The following is a 19,025-nucleotide window of genomic DNA, read 5'->3' on the forward strand; positions in this document are numbered from 1 at the left end:
AAGAATACTGCTCCTGATGAAATCAGTAGGAGTTGAAGAAATTCAACACCTCATAGCAGTGAACCTTGAGACTGTCAATTTGGCATTTTTCACCAGTGTCAAATTCATTTGAAAAAGGATTCTGAAACTATCCATGGAAGAACATTTGCTAAAGCCTTTTCCATAATTGTACCAAGAAACCTGGTAAAGAGATTATGGAAACTGCTTTAAAGTTGATATGTATACAATGAAACATTTCAATTATGGGTTGCCACCTGTACAAATATTACCTGGAGAAAAATATAATGGGTTTCTATTTGAGTTACTAGCTGGAGCTGTAAGTTTGCATGATGTAGAGTTTGAATTATATATCTTGCCTCTGATTTATAAAACCTGATAGTTACTAAGATTTTTTAGGGACTTGGGGGAACTCAGTAAGACTGAATGGGTTAGTTGTGTGCAAATCTATTTGAGATTTTTCTTGGTCTTTTCCTTAGTGTGACATTATCTCCTCAGGATGCTTTCTTATTTTGATAAAACAAAAAGAAAGGGTTTGCCACCGTCACACACAAAACAAGCTATGACCAAGTAGAAACAGATTAATAGAAATTAATCTTCCTAACGCTGTAAATAAACTCATTAATTCAGAAAATCAATAGGAGGCTTTTCCTGTAAGTGGAGTAAAAAGTTAAATGTATGTTTGGACAGAACAATCTGAGTATCTGACAGGAAAGTATGTCATGTGGAATAGGCCTTCATGAATCTGATGCTATTAGAATGGGGTCTGGAGTCAGACTGATGCACTATGAAAAAAGGGAAACAGAGAAATCTCTGATGCAGCATATTTGGGGGATGGACAACCCACTCATGGAGCTAAAAATATATTCAGCTAATTTGAGAGCCATTAACATGAATTAGAAAACATTTTTATGAAGACAGGTCTTGACAGACCTTGCAAAAAACTGACTCAATATCTAAATTTAAATGGATTATATATATTTAAATACCTAAAATGGGTCGTTGGGGGAAAAATAGTATGTGACCATGTTACTAAAGACTATCATAATAAATACAAATACTGGGACTCAACTGAGGTTGTATGGGCAACCTTCAATCTTATATTTCTTAATGTTCTTGGTTTTAAAAAAATGAAATTTCTAGTTTTTTAAAAAGAAAACTGAAAGAAAGAAGAAAAGAAATTTTACCATATGGGACTGTAACAGCCCAACTCTATCCAACTCAGCAGGGTTGGAACACTAAGGTAGTACCTGGTAGCAATAATAGCCTATTATCCTCTAAGTGGAACAGCCACTGGAGTGAAGTGTAACACAGTTCGTCAGTGGGTTACACTGTTGTTTTCTAGACAAAAGTGGAATGTTAGGTATCAAGATTCTGAGGTTCTATCCCCGGCTTTGGGAGAGGAGTGCTTGGACATTAATGAACAGCTTGTGCTCAATAATCAGGGCTTATCAATGGAACAGATGAAATTTGAACTCATGATATTCAGGCTCCAAGCCCAGTGCACCTTTACTTAGGCCAGAGGGTATTTTGCTGAAGGAAAATGAGTGAGCAGGCAGGCAGTTAACTTCAGGCGTGGCAATATATGCAGTGCAGATGAACTGTTTAGAAAATTTAAGGGACAAGTGCCAATTCTGCTCTACTATACATGTGCAGATGGTAATTATCCAAAACTTTAAAACTTGGCCAAAACACAGTTTTCATGAGAACAACAAAAAACACTTCTCCAGTACCAGGATCATCTCCCAGCCAACTTTCAATTTCTGGCTGCAAACCCCAGAGGCACTAGAGCTGGTCAAAAAGGTGGCATGAAACATCTTTTATGTTCAATACACTGAAAAACATCAATTTTGAAGAGGTCAATTTACTTCTGAGTAACAAAAAGGGAGGTAAGGAGAGAAAATATTTTTTCTACCACACTTCCTCGTTCATATTCATCTCTAAACCAAAATTAAGAGTTTTTCCTTATTTAAAAGACATTGAAATTATGGCATTGTTCAGAAATAATCATCCAATTAATAGTAGCGAGATAAATGTCATAGTTGGTTGAATAAAGTTTTTTCATTACTTACTTCTTCACTCCATTGCAGAAGGAGGCAATACTTTCATTACTCCCTTGATCCGCTTCAACCAGCTGGATAGACCAATCTGCAAGCTAAAAATACCAAAATTAAACCAGAAGAAATAAAGCTCACTTTATTTACCTAAGGAAAACTGAATCATCTAGTGAGTTCAGCAACATCATTTTGCAATAGATTTCATGAGGGCTAAATCCTCACACCTCAGCACAATTTCACTTACTTAGATGGGACTCCAGTGAGCATAAATCACCCAGTGGATTCCACTGAAGTATCAAAAGATTTCATTGGTAACTCAGCAAATACAATGCACTCTGATCCTCAGCAGTCCGTAATTTAATTTTTGTTTCTATTTGTAAAATACTATGGATTTGTAGTCTTCTGTATGGAACATCAATGTTTTAAATGTTTCTCTAGGGTCAGTGACTACAGCTTGTCAGGCTCTGGGTTCGAGGCAGTCAGAACTGGTGATTAGAGCCATAGTCCAGAACAGGTACAAGGGTCAAATCAAGACCGAGCTGAGGGCAGAGCCGAAACCAAGGGCTAGGGACAGGCTGTGGGTCAGAACTGAGGTCAGAGTCTGTAGACAAGCCAAATATGATCCTAATTAGAGTCCAGATGCAGGCCAAAGGTCGAAGCCAGCTGGAAGTCAATCAGAGTCTGGGGGACCAGGAGGCAGGTGTAGGGCTGGAGTATCGTTGGAGTAGGGCACGGACAAGGCTGAAACAGCCATGAACAAGTCTAGGACAAGGCTGGAGCAGGAACAACAACTGGATCAAGGGAAAGCTGGAAGCCGAGGAAGTCAAATACTGTGCAGAAGCATAAAGGTTCCTGGCTGAGTACTGCTGTTGCACGGACTAACTTGAAGCTCTGGCGGGGTCAGTGAAATACTTGTGCCTGGGGGTCATATGACCTGGGCCCTGACCGGGTATATGCCGCTACAGCAAACCTGAGTGCTGACTCACTGTAAGCTCTGCTTAGGGGATAAATCACTGTAGCTGAGTTGCTGCAACGTCCCTGAGCCATGAGTTACTGCGGGCTCTGTTGGAAGGGGGAGTCATGGCAGCTGTGTGTCCAGCCCTGGTCTGGCTGCAGGTTTGCATCATACATAACTTTGTCAGACTTTAAAAATTGAGGCTGAAATTTTCCATGCCATCTTTGTGCCTCACTCTGATTTTTCCCCAAAAGAGTTCCAGCCAAAATGGTTCAGCTGTTTCCAAGAATGAATTGGGGAAAAATACATTTTGTCCATGTTAAAAATTTCTCAAGACTGTTTCTTGAAGAAGCTCGTCCGACTGCATGCTTTGGAGCAGAGACTTGAAATGTGGCAGGGAGATGATCTTTTGTTGTTCCCATGAAATCTGCCCACATTTGGCCAAGTTAGAGGCCTTAGAAAAATCTGTTTGCAGATGCTGAGTGCAGAATTCAACAGCTGTTATCTCTGAAGATTCCATCCCCAATGAGAATGCTCTGTCCCCTCATACCACCTACATGTGACCAGAATGCATCTGCACTGTTCTCACAGAGTGAATGAGCATGTTCCACTCTGAGTATGCAAGGGAAAAGATAGACTTTCCTAGTAATCACTGCTCCTAGCTGCAGCTACCGTTTGCAATCTGCTTTGTGGACCTCCAGGAGGAAAGGCACCAAATAAATTAGAAATTGTTATTTCACCCTTTTAAAAACCACCATCAGATCTCTGTGCAGTCAACCACAGTCTTACTATCTGAGGAGGAATAGATTTTTCTCCAGCCTGTAAACACTAGAGAGAGGCACAAACCAAAAACTCCAGACCTTGGTGCGATTCTCACCTTTTGCAAAGTGCTCTGAACTGGTGTCTTGACGGAGGTCTATAATAAAAGTCAACTTTACTCCCCAAGGTCTGATCCTGCAAGGTGTTCAGCATGTTCTGCTTTGAGTAAGGTCAAGAGATGCTCAGCACTTTGCCGCATCGTGCCCTAGCTATCTGAAAAGGGTCACTGTAGAGTGATTTGACATACTTCTCCCCACATGTATCTGGATACTTCACGATTCCCGAAATATTTCAGAATGCTGACCAAGAGGTGGGTGGGGGTCACCATTATGAGGAAGGGAAAAATGTCAAGTTGTGGAAAGGAAAGGGTGAAGAGAGGAGGGTGAGGAGGGACAACATCAGAGAGGGAAATGGAGACCTGGAAAACAAGGAAATTAACGCCCCTCCCTCATCCCCCCAAATATTCTTGAATGGAGCACTGAACGCTTGAAGGAAGGCAAAAGAAAGAGAAAAAACTTGGTTCAAAAAGACAGCAAGAGCCAGAGAGTATCATCAAGAGATCTGATTTCTGAAGACCTGTTCAGTTACAGTAAAAGATATTTATTTCAAAAATATACATACATAAAAGCAAGCAGAGTGAGGTCAAATTAGTCATTGTGCCAAATCTCAGGATTAGGACAAGTCAGTTTGAACAGGGATAGAGATAGTAAATTTGGCTACACAGCAAAACAGATTCAGCATAATTCCCTGCTGTTATAGATTTTTTGTTACCTCTGTAAAAAAGCTGGGGGGAGCCCACCTTACAATACTTTGCTCGACAGTAGTAATGGTCCAATGATCCAAACAATCTAATGGTCCAAAAGTGCACTACTATAATAAACAGCATTGGAGTATTTTGGACCACAAACCAGATCCTCAGCTAGTCCAAATTAGCCTAGTCCTATTAGAATCAATGGAGTTAAACCAATTACATCAGTAGAGAAACTGGTTCCGTTAGCTTAAAAAATGAACCAGCTTTTTTTAATGGGCAGATGGGAGAGATAAGTCCACACATTTAAGTATAAGTTCGGGAAGCCACAAGTAAGATGTGGGACAGATCTGGCCAACATAAAATTCTTATTAGTTAGACTAAGCAGTCTCCTTTCCCTTCTAAAGTGATTTCTTATGGGCTGCTCGGTTCTCTTCTGACTGAAAAGACAGATTATTTTATACGAGGAGATTCTACAAGGAAGTAAAATTTAGAAGTATTCCTCCCAACTAATCTTCAAGAAGAGTCAATGGACTGTTTGTTTATAAAGGTAGCTTCCTCTTTAACATATAAAAGCATTACAGGAAAAACTGAGTGCCAAGAAAAATAATATTCCTGCCTGATTATCCACTGCCTCACATCATGTGTCGTTATTTAAGACCTGATCCAAAAGCCCATTAAAATCACTGCAATTCTTTCAATTGACTTCAGTGGGCCTGATCTAAAGCCCACTGACATGTGCAGAATGAGAGCCATTTCTCACGCACTTCACATAGGTGTGGGTGAGTACACAAGATGCAAGGCAGAGGACAGTCAAAACCAAGATCTTTAAGTCTTTCAACCATACAAATTTGGCACATACCTCTGTGCTGTCTGCAGAGCTGTTTGCAGAAATGCTGGGCCAGACAGGTCCTGTGGTCAATTCTCTAGGAGGGTTTGTTAAGTATGTTTCCCCAGAGCTCACAAGGCAAGTTTTAGTGTCATTTCTCCTTTTATCTTTCATTCCTTGTCCACTTGCATTGTCGTCTGAGAAAACGGGATGTTGATAGTCTATATGTTCAAAGCCTATATAGAAATTCAGATTTTTATTCTCTTTCTCCACATCTGACCCAAATTCATCTGTAGTTGGACTCAAGTTATTTCTTCCATATGGATCATAGTCATAAAGTGTTCCAATGGGGTATGTGGGGTAGGAATTCTCAACGGAGAGGTCACTACATCCGGATAGAAAAGAAGGTCTGAAGCCAATTGTTGGTGGCACCCTGACTTGCTGCCAGTGAGAGGTGGAGCTTCCAAAGTAAAGGTCCCCAAGAGGAATTTGAGGTGGATTTACTCCGTATAAATGTTCTTCTGCTGCATCTGAGAAAAACTCCTTTTCTTCAAGGTCATGTGTATATGCTGGACCATAAAAAGGTATTTCACTGCTGCCTTCACCAACTATTTGGTCAAGTCCTAGACTGACCTGGCTATCAGGATTAAAATGATACATAAAGGAAGACGCTTGGTCCTCAGATTGTCCTTCGTGTAACTCATCTTGTGTCAAAGGCATTTTCCAAAAGTACGCCATGCTTCTTCATCCCATGAATCTTAACAACACTCAGGGGAGAGTTGCCACAGTTTCAAAGTCACAATGAGTAACACTGCAGAATTTGAGCTGTATATTCACTGGAACAAAACAAAATAAAACTAGTTAAAATGAATTTAATGTGTTGTAAGCTGTACATGTAAATGACATTCATTTTAGAGTTCTCTCCACAGGGTATAAGATCCACTCTCTTATCTTGTACCTGGAATGAAACCCACCATATGAAACAGATGTAGAATGGTCCTTGGTTTCTGGACTGTTGAATAATATTTGTGGTCATTAGAACCAAAGATGCTCATTTCTGCAGTCTCCAAATAAGTTATTTTAAATTCCTTATCATTTTTACAGTTGAATAGCACATTTTATCCAAGAATCTCAAAGCTCTTTCACAATACCCCTGTGAGGCTGGTCAATATGGGGGAAAATTTTTTTCAAAGGTTCAAAAGAGAGTTGGTGGTCTAATTCTCTTTTGTGCCTTTGAAAACCTTCCCTTATAATGTCCATTTCACAGAGGTGTATTTTGAGGCACAAAGAGGTTAAGTGACTTGGTCAATTTGGAGTTTATCATATCAATCAAGGCAAATATCAGTGAGCCAATTTAGCCTTTCCCCCGCCCCCCTCCATATGACATATTATTAGAATGAGATCGGAAACAAGACCAGTAAACATATATTGACTTATAAGTATGGAGGGGGCACAACGGCAAAAGCAGTGTGTCTTCAAAACTTCAGAGTGCAAATGGCAGGGAATAGCAGCCACCACAAGCCATACACAATTGTGTTCCCTACTTTTTCAAATAGAAATAAAACCCATTTGATTTAAGAATGTAATGACTATTTATACTCTTCCTTTCAGAACAGAAATACTATTGAAATGAAAAGATCCCTTGTAAATTGCTGAGGCTGAAAACCACAAATAATTTTTTCAATATGCTGCTAAAATCTATAATGTATTAACTTAGCTAATAATGCTGTGCACTGAAAATCTATATTATAGTAGGTTTCAGAGTTGCAGCCGTGTTAGTTTGTATTCGCAAAAAGAAAAGGAGTACTTGTGGCACCTTAGAGACTAACCAATTTGAGCATAAGCTTTCGTGAGCTACAGCTCACTTTATCGGGTATTCAACATAACATTTTTAATTATTATTTTGATGAAACTCTATCTTGACTCAGACTACTCACCCATAATCAGAAGGAACAGGGAGGATGAAAATTGGATTGTTTGATATGAAAATCTCTAAGACGTGCTGTCCAGGGTTAGCTGTACCTTTGACCCTCAGTCTTTCCTTCGGCACCCCTTTCAAGGGACAGGACCAGCATATGCACTTCTCTCAGACTGAAATTCTGGAAGTCACCCCCATTTTTAGAGTGGGTCTCTCGGCTACAGCATCCATTTAGTAATCATGTTTCCACAGCAGGTCCAACTGGACTTGGCCCCTGCTATAGATTTCTCTTCAGGAGCTGTGCACAGTAGGTAAATGCAAGAACACTAAACAGCTTCTTCAAAAAAAAGTGTCTATCTGATTATAGCAATCAGAAAGAAAGGGATAAACATAACAAAAAGACCTACATGCATATTGTCTTACTTAAGGCTTGATGTACCTTACAAAGTTAGGATGACATAAGGCAGCTTATGTTGACCTAACTATGTCAATGTGTATAGCCTTGCTCCTGTCGATGTAAGTATAGCCTTACTACACCAGCATAATAACTCCACCTCCATGAGAAGCATAGAGTTTCTGTTGGTGTATTTAGCTGTAGCTCATGAAAGCTTATGCTCAAATAAATTTGTTGGTCTCTAAGGTGCCATAAGTACTCCTTTTCTTTTTGCGGATACAGACTAACATGGCTGCTACTCTGAAACCTGTGTAGACGTTGAGTTTCTTACATCAGCTGTTGTCTGGGCTCCTCACTGGGAGCCCTGCTCCTCTCCAGACTCCTGGCTTCCAGCTTCCTGCCAGGAGCACAGCAGCTGACTGGACTCTGGGAGTGGATCTTGCCACTGGAGGTGAGAAGCCCCAGGGGGCAGCTGGGCTCCCATCAGGGAACTGCGTGGAGCTGAGAGCCCTGGATCTCAGCCCTTTACACTGCCCCTCTTCAGTCAGTGGGGTGCTTCTGGTGAGGACGCGCACCACCGACAGAAGGAGGGTAGTGTGGACATCACTGTAATTACTGCTGTGGCCGCAAGTTGACCCAACATAGGTCAATTTAAGATTGTAGTGTAGACATACCCTATGTCTTGAGAGGAATGATAGGCTTAGATATGCCTGATTCATCCCCGATAGTATCTCCACAGTCCTCTGGGGGAACATGTTACAGCCTGTTTCCCTTCAGACCCTGTCCCTGCATCAGGGTTGAGGATTTTGACAGTTTCCAAGTTATTTGTTTAAAGATTTCTCACCTGAAGGGCCCTGGCTCAGTCCTAAACCGGGGGTTGTTTGTGCCCCTCCCTAACTCCTGCTCCCCCTGGACAGAAACAAAACAAGAAAAGGCCTTGACACCTGTATTTTCAGTTAAGAACCTGTGATTGAGACTGTCTAGAGCCATTGACTTTAGGTTCCTGCAGACGTGCAACCTACACACAGGATTGAGTTACTTCTTTGCACCCATATAGCAGACATCAAGCTAGTAACCAAACAGTAACCAAATCAAATAGACAAAGGATATTCATTAATTATACATGTATCTTATACCTCTTATTCACTAGAATTTAATTTGTAGCCTGATTAGGATTTGACAATTGAATTACCTGTACAAATTTTATCAAACCTGTTACTGAGCAATAAAGCAGTTACCATGGGAAAGTGATCTCTGTGACAGAGCTGGTTGAATTTTTTGATAAAAAACCCTTTAAAGTTGTGGGGGAGGGGAAGCCACTTTTTAAATCCACCTTTTTCTAATGGAAAAAAGTCTTTCCCTCCTCTTTTCATTTTACAAACCTCCTTCCCTCTGCTTTTTTGAAGGGGTGGGGGAGAGAGAAAGGAAAAGAGAAAGGGAAAAAAATGTTAAGATCAAAATAATGTCCCCCAAAATTGAAAATTTTCATTTTGATTTTTTTCAATCAGAAAATTTAATGGAAAATTTTAGATTAAATATAATTTCACAGTTTTTCCATCCCCCACCCCCATATAGTTACTTTGTAGTCTACTAAGGGGAAAAAAAAATACTACAAATACTTTTTTTTAAGCTCTCAAACATTTCAGTTTTTTTCTCTGCAGTTCGAACAATGTAAATGATGATGCACTGCAGCATAAATGTTTAATGGCATATCCTTGCAATGATCTGCATAACTCCTTCATGGCTTTGTCTCTCAAGCACAATGTAGCTACCCATAACCCATGCAATAAAGGTTTTATAGCCATCCCACTGCATCCTGTATCCTCTCTCTCATACACAGATATAGATAGATTTATAAATTTATTTATCTATATAAATATTTCCTCATTTTAGCCTTTTTGTGCAGCTCAGAAGGTGTAATACTAACACATTCTGCAGTGTTGGAACCAGTCTAAGCATTGTGCTAGAGTTTGGAGAGGGCGTAGCCACTTCTGCATTCCTGCTGTTCTCATTGGGCAGACAGTCCCCTTGGGATCATTGCAATCTTATTTAAGTTAGAGCCAACATGAGGATGATGGAGCCTGAGAAACCCTGCACTAGGGAGGCTGACAAATCAGGTAGGGAATCAACTACCTGACAGACCCCAACTCTCCTGCAACAAGCAGTTCCTGGCTACAGCACAGGACCTGAATCACTGTGTGTTAACACATTAGGTATAGATGCTGTATATATACATACTACGTATTGATAGAGTAGACAACTGTAGACAAGTAGTTATAACTAGCCATTTAGACTGGAATTTCAGCTTTCCATATCTTGGGTCCTATTCAAGTCCTCGCTGTACCTTTCAGGAGGTGCTCAGTTTCTGGGAGGGTCAGGCTCAGTATTTGGCCTACACCTACTCTCACTCAAATCTTTGTCAAAAGTTCCATAGATAAGTGTTAGGATACAGATATTCAAGCCTGTCTGTAAAGGCCTTATCTCTATGAATTTAGGTGTATTCTTATCACTTACATAGTTATAGTGGTATACAAGAAAGAATAAAAATCACTGTCTGCTGGTGTAAGGGCCTTCTCTTACTGTGATAGTCTGAGGCCCTGTTCTTAGGCTAAGATCTTTGGCTAAGCAGCAGAGGCAGCCATAAGCTGGGAAGTGAGCGGTCACATCCTCACATTCCAATCTAGTCACACTGAAATAAGGTGCTATTGGGCTGTTAGGAATACAGACCTGTCCTGATAATGCCTATCACCTCCAGAGAAAAGGAAGTGCCTAGAAAATGTAAAAGGAAACTTAGTTTGATAGCATCCTGTCTGGCAAGAACTCACTTATCAATAGCTGGGATGTGAAATCCTCATTTCTGTGTTGTTCTATCATTGTAGTCCCCATTTCCCTCTTGTTTGTCTGTATAATCTCTGTCTGGTTCTGTGATTGTTTCCGTCTGCTGTATAACTAATTTTGCTGGGTGTAAACTAATTAAGGTGGTGGGATAAAATTGGTTAAATAATCATGTTACAATATGTTAGGTTTGGTTAGTTAAATTTCAGGAAAATGATTGGTTAAGGTATAGCTAAACTGAACTCAAGTTTTACTATGTAGTCTGCTGTCAATCAGGAAGTAAAGAGGGGGAAATGGGAACAGGGAATGGGGGTGGGGAAATTGGAATCAAGTTTTGCTAAGGGGGGAAATGGGAACAGGGACACAGGTAAGGCTCTGTGGTGTCAGAGCTGGGCAGGGGGACACTAGGGAAGGAAACTGGAATCATGCTTGCTGGAAGTTCACCCCAATAAACATCGAATTGTTTGCACATTTGGACTTTGGGTATTTTTGCTCTCTGTTCATGCGAGAAGGACCAGGGAAGTAGGTGGGTGAAGGAATAAGTCCCCTAACAATAAGTAGGGCATGTCCTTTATTATTGTTGCAATAATTTGTATTATAGTAACAGCACTGACAATGCCAAAAGGTCAAGAAGTTTGAGCCAGTTCCTCCAAAACAAGATTTTTTAAAAGAAAGAAGTTTGGCGTTCATTTTATTCCCCTTATGTTTTTTGAGTTTCTATGGTTCATGTTTTTTAAGCTGAGCAATCAGGAGGATAAGACACTTCCTTTTTCTTTTAAGATGAAAGCTGAGGTTCTCACATAATTGCCTTGCTCCAGCGACTGGGATTTTAAGAAGAAGTCCCCCCCCCACACACACACACACATCAAATATCATGGAATTGGTGATAAAAAAAATATCACAGGAGTTGCAGCACTGTGTAATGTCCACAATGTGCTAAGCACTTTCCAAACATATTCAGATACTTTCCCTACTCTGAAGAGCTGACGGCAGAATCATTATATACATTGGAATCTCATGCATTTTGGGCTCAATCCTCTAATTTTGCTTGAACAGGGGAATGCAATATTAGGCATTTTGCTAACCTATATATTTTTTATGGCCTCTTACCTGAAGCGCATAGTTGTTTGGAAGCACATACGACGTCTTATTTCTTTGTAATTCACAGGCATACTCGGATGAACTACATGGTTTCAGTTTCAAGGAGGCGTGAGCTTTCATTCCTGTTTAACAAGTTTAGTTTGTTGATGACTCTTTCCCATTTCTTCCTCCAGGGAAATTTCAAATGATAATAAGGAGAAATGGGTTGCACTTTGTCTGTTGTCTTTCACATTATTCAGGCAACCCTAGTTTTAAAGGTACTGATGAATGAACTTACACTGTTAAATATACTATAGACAGAAGACAATTCCTTCCAAACTGAAAGGAAATAGAAGTTCTTCTATACTGAAATAAGATTCAGAAATTTCACTAGTCTCCACATTCAGTAAGATCACACACAACTTTTAGGGTAATATACATTCCTGTTATTACACACACTGAAATGCTACACAGGGAAGAGAGATTGCTTGGCACAAGAAGAAGCCTGTGAGAATTTTGGGAGGCGATAACATGAAGAGCACAATTCCTGGGTAGCACACAGCCTATCTCTAAGGTGGCGTCCTGCTGCCCAAGGTGCAGAGCTAAATTGGGGAACCTCCCCTCTGCTGGGGTATTTCCCAAGGACTGGTTAAGCGAGAGCTTTGCAGCCTCATTATCTGCTGAGCTGCTGTAAAGGGGTTGCAGTGGAGGAGAGAATAAACTGTGGGTTTATCACTAACATATTCCCCTGCACTCAGGAACAGTTCAAGGCTAGTGCTGACAATGGTGCTAGCTTCCTCAAAGAGATACAAGGTGAGTCATAACCCAACCTATATGCAGCCCTGCACACTAGCCAGAATATTCGGCCCCATGCAGGGGAGCCCAGGCTGTTCTCCATAAAAAGGGAGTATCAGAGGCTGTTTGGGCCTTACTCCCCTCAGGGGGTTCCCAGAGCGACTATATGCCTCCACACTCATTGTGTTGCAGACCTGTGCCTTGAAGGTACAGACTATTTGGTTTAGGTGCCAATCCAGAATTCACATAAAACCAAGAGCTTAATCAACTCCATGATTCTTACAGGCACAAAAGTATCTGTGCAGAGGGTGAGAGTGCTAGTAAAAACTAAACCACATTTCAATTAGAAAAAGTTGTGCAGTATCCTTGAACACAATAGGATAAAATGCTTAAGGTTATTAATTATAGATATCCTATATCTGATAGCAACTGAATGGAATAAGAATTTGATAAACATTGTGGGGAAAATTCTGCCCCATGTTTGAGGCTGTCACTGAAATCAATGGAATTGAAAGAATTTATTGAAGGGCAAAATTTAGTCTTTAGGAGGTAGGTAGTATATTAGTTCTTATATGTTCCCAAAGCCCTGAATTACCCTATGCATACCACAGACTGATTTCTGGCATTTGTGTTGTACATATTACCAGTGTTTAAAGAAAAGAAAGATCACCGATTTTGGTGGCTGTTGTCACAGAACTTGACATTATGTGTCACGGCCAGCAAGAGCGGTGGTCAGTGGTGAAGAGCTGGGGTCCATAATCACGGGATGGGAGTCAAAAGTAGGCTGGGACAGTTTACCGGGAGATCAGAATCAGGAGACAAACTTGAGATCAGAACTACAAATCAGTAACCAGAGTCAGGCTTCGCAAATCAGGATACCAAAAGGTCAGAGGCAGGAGACAAACCAGAGATCGGGATCACAAGTCAGACACCAGGAGTCAAACGAAGCTGGGATGTCAGGAAACAAGCAGAAGTCAAACAAAGACAGAATCATTCCTTTGATTTAGCTTTTCCTATTTGGTGTTATTTGTAAATGTGACAAAATCCCAGTTGCAAGTGAAGAGCTGATAAATGCTTTTTTTACCCCCTAAAATTAAATACAGGCATATTCTTCAAATTTATCCCATTCAGTAATGCTTCTCCAAAAGCTGGGTCCCCTGTAACTTCCACTCTCTGAAAGCAGGGCATCTGCATAGATTAAGACTGCGGAAAGGACTCTGAGTGTAAGATGTTCACAGAGGAAGTGTATTCAAGAATTTCTACAATCAGTGATGCCAGAAATCTAACTAAACTCAGAGCTGATGAACAAACATCTGCTCCACTTCGCAACAGATTATACACGTTGCTGTTCTTTAGTGCCACCTACTGTCACTGGCTCAAAACTCTGATGCAAAGAACATGATCCAGACAACACCATCACAGATACAGTGGGTAATTTTTTATTTGGGCCTTTGGCTACCAGGAATGCCATCATGTCTCCCATGGTCCTTCTCAGATGTGTCCCCTGTCTGAAGACCAACCTTTATGGAAGAGCTGAGACACTGCTTTGTAAGTGATGTGATACCACTGCTCTTGGATCAGTGCTTCTAAGGGTATGTCTACATTGCAATAAAACACCCGTGGCTGGCCCATGTCAACTGACGTTTGCTTGTGGCACTTGGGCTGAAGGGTGATAAAACTGCAGTGTTGACATCTGAGCTTGGGCTGGAGCCTGGCGTATGGGACCCTCCCGCCTCGCAAGCTTCAGCCTGAGCCTGGACATTTACACTGCAATTTAATAGCCCCACAGCCCACGTCAGCTGACATGGGCCAGCCATTGGTTTTCTATTGCAGCATAGACATACTGCATGTATCACTGCATGTGGGGCAGTTACTACATATTGGCAAACTCACATAGACAAAACAGGGGTTTTATTTGCTGGTGAACATGCAAAGTTATATTACCGAGAAGTGGCCAATTGCTACTGTGATCACTCTGATTATGTTGTGCTCTTCCCCCTATTCTAGAGACTGTTTAGATTGTGAGCTTCTTAGGGCTGGGATCATGCTTTCTTCACTGTTTGATAAGGGCTTAGAAGAATGTGGGCACTACTGGAAATAACTAACAACAAGACAAATGCAAGGACAAACAGATACAATATTATGGTGCATCATTGATGGAGTGATTCATCACCCACTGAAGTCAATAAGAGCATTTTGCATGAAGGGGAAAAAGGGAGCTTTGACTTCCGAGAGCTGCTTTTCACTCTCAGTCACTCTAGTGAAGAGCCACAACCTTCATTTTTCCATGGCACTGGCAAAGAAACAGAATTTGTACAGGTTTCAGAGTAGCAGCCGTGTTAGTCTGTATTCGCAAAAAGAAAAGGAGTACATGTGGCACCTTATGCTCAAATAAATTTGTTAGTCTCTAAGGTGCCACAAGAATTTGTACATTTCACTTTATGAGGAAAAATGTTCCAGATATTTCTTTCACACACAGCCCTAAATACAAAGTAAGTCACCAAAGGCACCTATTATTTTTGAACCGTATGGCTTATCAAGGGCATACTCTGCATGTACAAGGTTGCTGAATTAGTCATGACTGAATATTAAGAACAATGGATTTTAATCTCTTTTGTTTGCATATCTATGTACCTTGATCTCTTAAAAAGGGACAGTAGCTCTTATTATACAGAGTTGTTTTTCTGGTAAAATGACTACAGCTTTAAAAGATCAGATTGTTGAGAAAGTAAACACTGAAATGCAAAGCAGAAAATGGCCACAAACATCCTTAAATATGCAGTTAACACAACAGTGGCATGCAAGAGAACCAAAACGTAGCTTTAACTAAATGTAAGTAATCCACTATTTAAGATCATACGTTTCAGGAAGAGATGGGCCCAAGCAACAAGGTTCAGATCAAGAGTCAAACATTCCCAAAGTTCAGGGATGTTTGGCTCTAGAGTTCTGGTTCAGGTCTATCTCAAATTCCAATCTGTTTTAATTTTCATTTCTCTTACCTTATGTGGTTTTCTACTGTGTTTTCTTATGTTGTTCCTTCCAGATGACTCATTCCAGTGTGTCTGCTCAATGGCTTCCTGTGAAATTCAGCTATGCCATTCTACAGTACTCAATGGGATTTGTTGACCTTCAGTAAATTCCTCTTATCGTGTACTGTACAAATACAAAACCATGATTTTGTGATACCAGCACACTGTAAAGAGAAGCTCCATAGCAACTGCTGCAGACTATTTTCCATGCAAGATTTAATGGGTTCTCTTCATCCTTGTCCTACAATCCCTTTGTGTTGGACCTGCTGGTGCAAGAGGTGGTAAAGCTGGTCTCTGAGGAATTTCTCCAGCATAGGGAGATTATCCATATAGTGTAGAGCTCTCTGCCACACTCACAACCTCCAACATAGGGGGCATGGCAAGAGCACCACTCCCCTTGGTTATTCCCGGCTGCCAGATCAGGCTGTTAGGATATAGGCACTTGGTTATAATTTAGGGGAGCCTTGAGAGTGCTCTATCGTGTGCCATGGCCTTGGATCCACCCAGAGTGGCTCCAGAAGTGGGGAGATGCAAAGGTGGCATAAAGCTACTTTTGACCCCTCCCATTAGGTTCTGCATCAAATGGAGCTTAGGGTCACCTGACATGCAGGATCAGTTATTGAAAAGTATCATAAAGGTGCACACATACTTTTCTGATAAAATATGGGGTCTGATTCTGCTCTGCTGCACAGAGGTAAATAGAGAGCAGCGCCTCTGAAGTCAGTGAAATAATACCAATGTAAACCTGCCAGAAGAGGAGAACTGATTCCATTGTTTTTAATCAAAGAAAATATATTAATAAACTTTCAACATTAAAATCAAAAGCTTCCTACTTCTAGCGGTTAGGCTTACTTGCACATGGTTAACCCTGTCCTATTCTGAATTCACACTTAGTTACGTGATCACATATTTCCCACATAATACAATACAACATCATGCAATTTTTTTCTACAGCCTAACATATCTAGTCTCTTGTATATTTATCCATTCTTGTATATTTATGTTAATTTCATTGTCATAATTATCCCACATAATTTACAGTTGTTTTTTTGTAAAACCTCTTTATACCCCTTAATTTAAAAATTTAGTCATCAGCCATGTACACAATTTTTTTAAAATTTAGTACCTCAGAAATCTTTAGGTGTGATTCAGGAACTGAGCCATATAACTACAAGTTAATTTAGCTGCATATTTAGATTAGGCTATTCATGCCAGCAACTGTTCACAATTACTTCTTATTAAATTTTACCTGCTTTATAAGATGCAAGAATGGTTTACTGTTCAGTTTTTCAAATAAATTGAAAAACTTTAAGGGATTTGTCAAGATTCCTTCCCCACTCTGAACTCTAGGGTACAGATGTGGGGACCTGCATGAAAACCTCCTAAGCTTACTTTTACCAGCTTAGGTTAAAACTTCCCCAAGATACAAATTAATTTTACCCTTTGCCCTTGGATTTCCACTGCCACCACCAAACTTTATCTGGGCTTACTGGGAAACGTAGTTCGGAAGTTTGGACACGTCTTTCCCCCCAAAATCCTCCCAACCCTTGCACCCCACTTCCTGGGGAGGGTTTGGTAAAAATCCTCACCAATTTGCATAGGTGACCACAGACCCAAACCCTTGGATCTTAGAACAATGAAAAGCATTCAGTTTTCTTACAAGAAGACTTTTAACAGAAGTAAAGGAATCACCTCTGTAAAATCAGGATGGTAGATACCTTACAGAGTAATTAGATTCAAAACATAGAGAATCTCTCTAGGCAAAACCTTAAGTTACAAAAAAGACACACAGACAAGAATAGTCATTCTATTCAGCACAGCTCTTTTCTCAGCCATTTAAAGAAATCATAATCTAACACATACCTAGCTAGATTACTTACTAAAAGTTCTAAGACTCCATTCCTGTTCTGTCCCCAGCAAAAGCAGCATACAGACAGACACAGACCCTTTGTTTTTCTCCCTCCTCCCAGCTTTTGAAAGTATCTTGTCTCCTCATTGGTCATTTTGGTCAGGTGCCAGTGAGGTTACCTTTAGCTTCTTAACCCTTTACAGGTGAGAGGATTTTTCCTCTGGCCAGGAGGGATTTTAAAGGGGTTTACCCTTCCCTTTATATTTATGAAAGGAGTATTTGCCTGGAATAAACAAAGTAATACCTGGTACCACCAGCTGTTATGTAAAACAAAGTGTAGCAAAACTTGTGTCTTCCGATTTCAGAAACTGTGTGATCATGTAATTAAAGACTGTTGTCATACACACAGTTAAGGAGCAAGTTAAGGTTTGACTTGCAATCTTAGCTTTTTATTTCCTGAATTTTGAGGGCTTGGTCATGCAGTTTTAACATTCCCCGAACAGAAGATTTTGGATGGAAAATCTTTTAGGTTAAGAAACTAAAAGAAAATGTGAAAGAAAAAGAAATTCCATGACGTGAATCTGTTTCCTCAGGTATCACACTGTACCTCTGACATCTTATGACATCCAACAGGAAGGAGCTATTGACCCCCAATTTCTGCATCCCCAAAATCTTACTGAAGGGCTACTTCACAGGCTCTAAGTTGTGGAAGGGTATTATGTGATGGGATTTAGCAGTCAGGGGAAATGGCCTACATTTTTATGGGCAGACATTACCTACTGCCGCAGGGGCACCTGCACAGATTACTCCTATGCTAGCAGGAATGATGTGAGTGGGAGCTATATTAAGGCTTATGCTCACCAGAATATGGGCATACATTAATGCTGCTCTTGTTTGTGTGCCCAGTGGACTACAGGAGCAAAGATGAGTGGCTGAACTTACACTCCTGTACCAATCAGCTGTTCCCATGGATGGCTGTATTAAGGGTTGCCTCAAAGGCAGGATGGGAAGACAGGAGGGGTTCAAAGACCTGCCTACTGCTTTACCCACAGCTGCAGGAGAAAGTGGGAGACTAGTAAAATGTAGAGTTTGGTAGTTTCCCTGTCCCCAGTTTTATTATCTTCTCACCTGGGCCGCACTGCAAGAGAAGAGCTGCACACAGATTGAGAAACATGGACTTCGCAGAAATTTTAGACTGAGGGTTATGCTCCTGTTACAGAGAAACCCACTGTGAATGTCACATCCTTCTTGCTCCAATCCCCTAATAAATGAATACAGAGTTCCGCATGATCTCATGCAATTTGGATTTGATTTGCATTTTTGGTGAAGTTTTAGATGGAGTCTAAATTTTAACCAAACCAATTCAGCCATCCCGAGGCTCCAAAGCAAGGAAATTGTACAGTTTGTTTGAAACTCTGGCTTTGAAGCCTCTTATCGTATTGAAGCACTGAGTGCATCTCCTATATGATCTAAAATAAGACGCCACGTGTGCTGCAATAACATGTGCCCTTCCAGGGCTAGTGTCACAGTGCATTACAACAAACCATCACTTTCTTTGGAAGCAAAGGCAGCAGCAAACTTCAGATGACATGAGATACAGATGTTGTTTTGCTAGCTGATAATGATATGGCTTATGTGCATGGCCCCAGTATCAATATATAGGATTTCATTAACAAATGAAAAATCTTAAAGTGGCACTAACAGTCGTTACAAACATGTA

At 40.6% G+C, this 19,025-nt stretch overlaps 1 protein-coding gene across 1 annotated transcript in view; it reads right to left on the reverse strand.

The window, feature by feature from the left end:
• The window catches only part of PIK3C2G (phosphatidylinositol-4-phosphate 3-kinase catalytic subunit type 2 gamma), a 289,894-nt gene extending 286,793 nt beyond the window's left edge, over positions 1 to 3,101 (reverse strand). The window contains exons 1-2 of the mRNA XM_077831041.1: positions 3,041 to 3,101; positions 2,070 to 2,145 (exon numbers count right to left, since the gene is read on the reverse strand). Coding sequence (XP_077687167.1) covers positions 2,070 to 2,145; positions 3,041 to 3,101 — 137 coding nt within the window. The remainder of the gene's footprint in view (positions 1 to 2,069; positions 2,146 to 3,040) is intronic.
• Between the last annotated feature and the right edge of the window lie 15,924 nt (positions 3,102 to 19,025).

The sequence above is a fragment of the Eretmochelys imbricata genome, chromosome 1 (genome assembly GCF_965152235.1).
Source record: "Eretmochelys imbricata isolate rEreImb1 chromosome 1, rEreImb1.hap1, whole genome shotgun sequence".
Classification (NCBI taxonomy): Eukaryota; Metazoa; Chordata; order Testudines; family Cheloniidae; genus Eretmochelys; species Eretmochelys imbricata.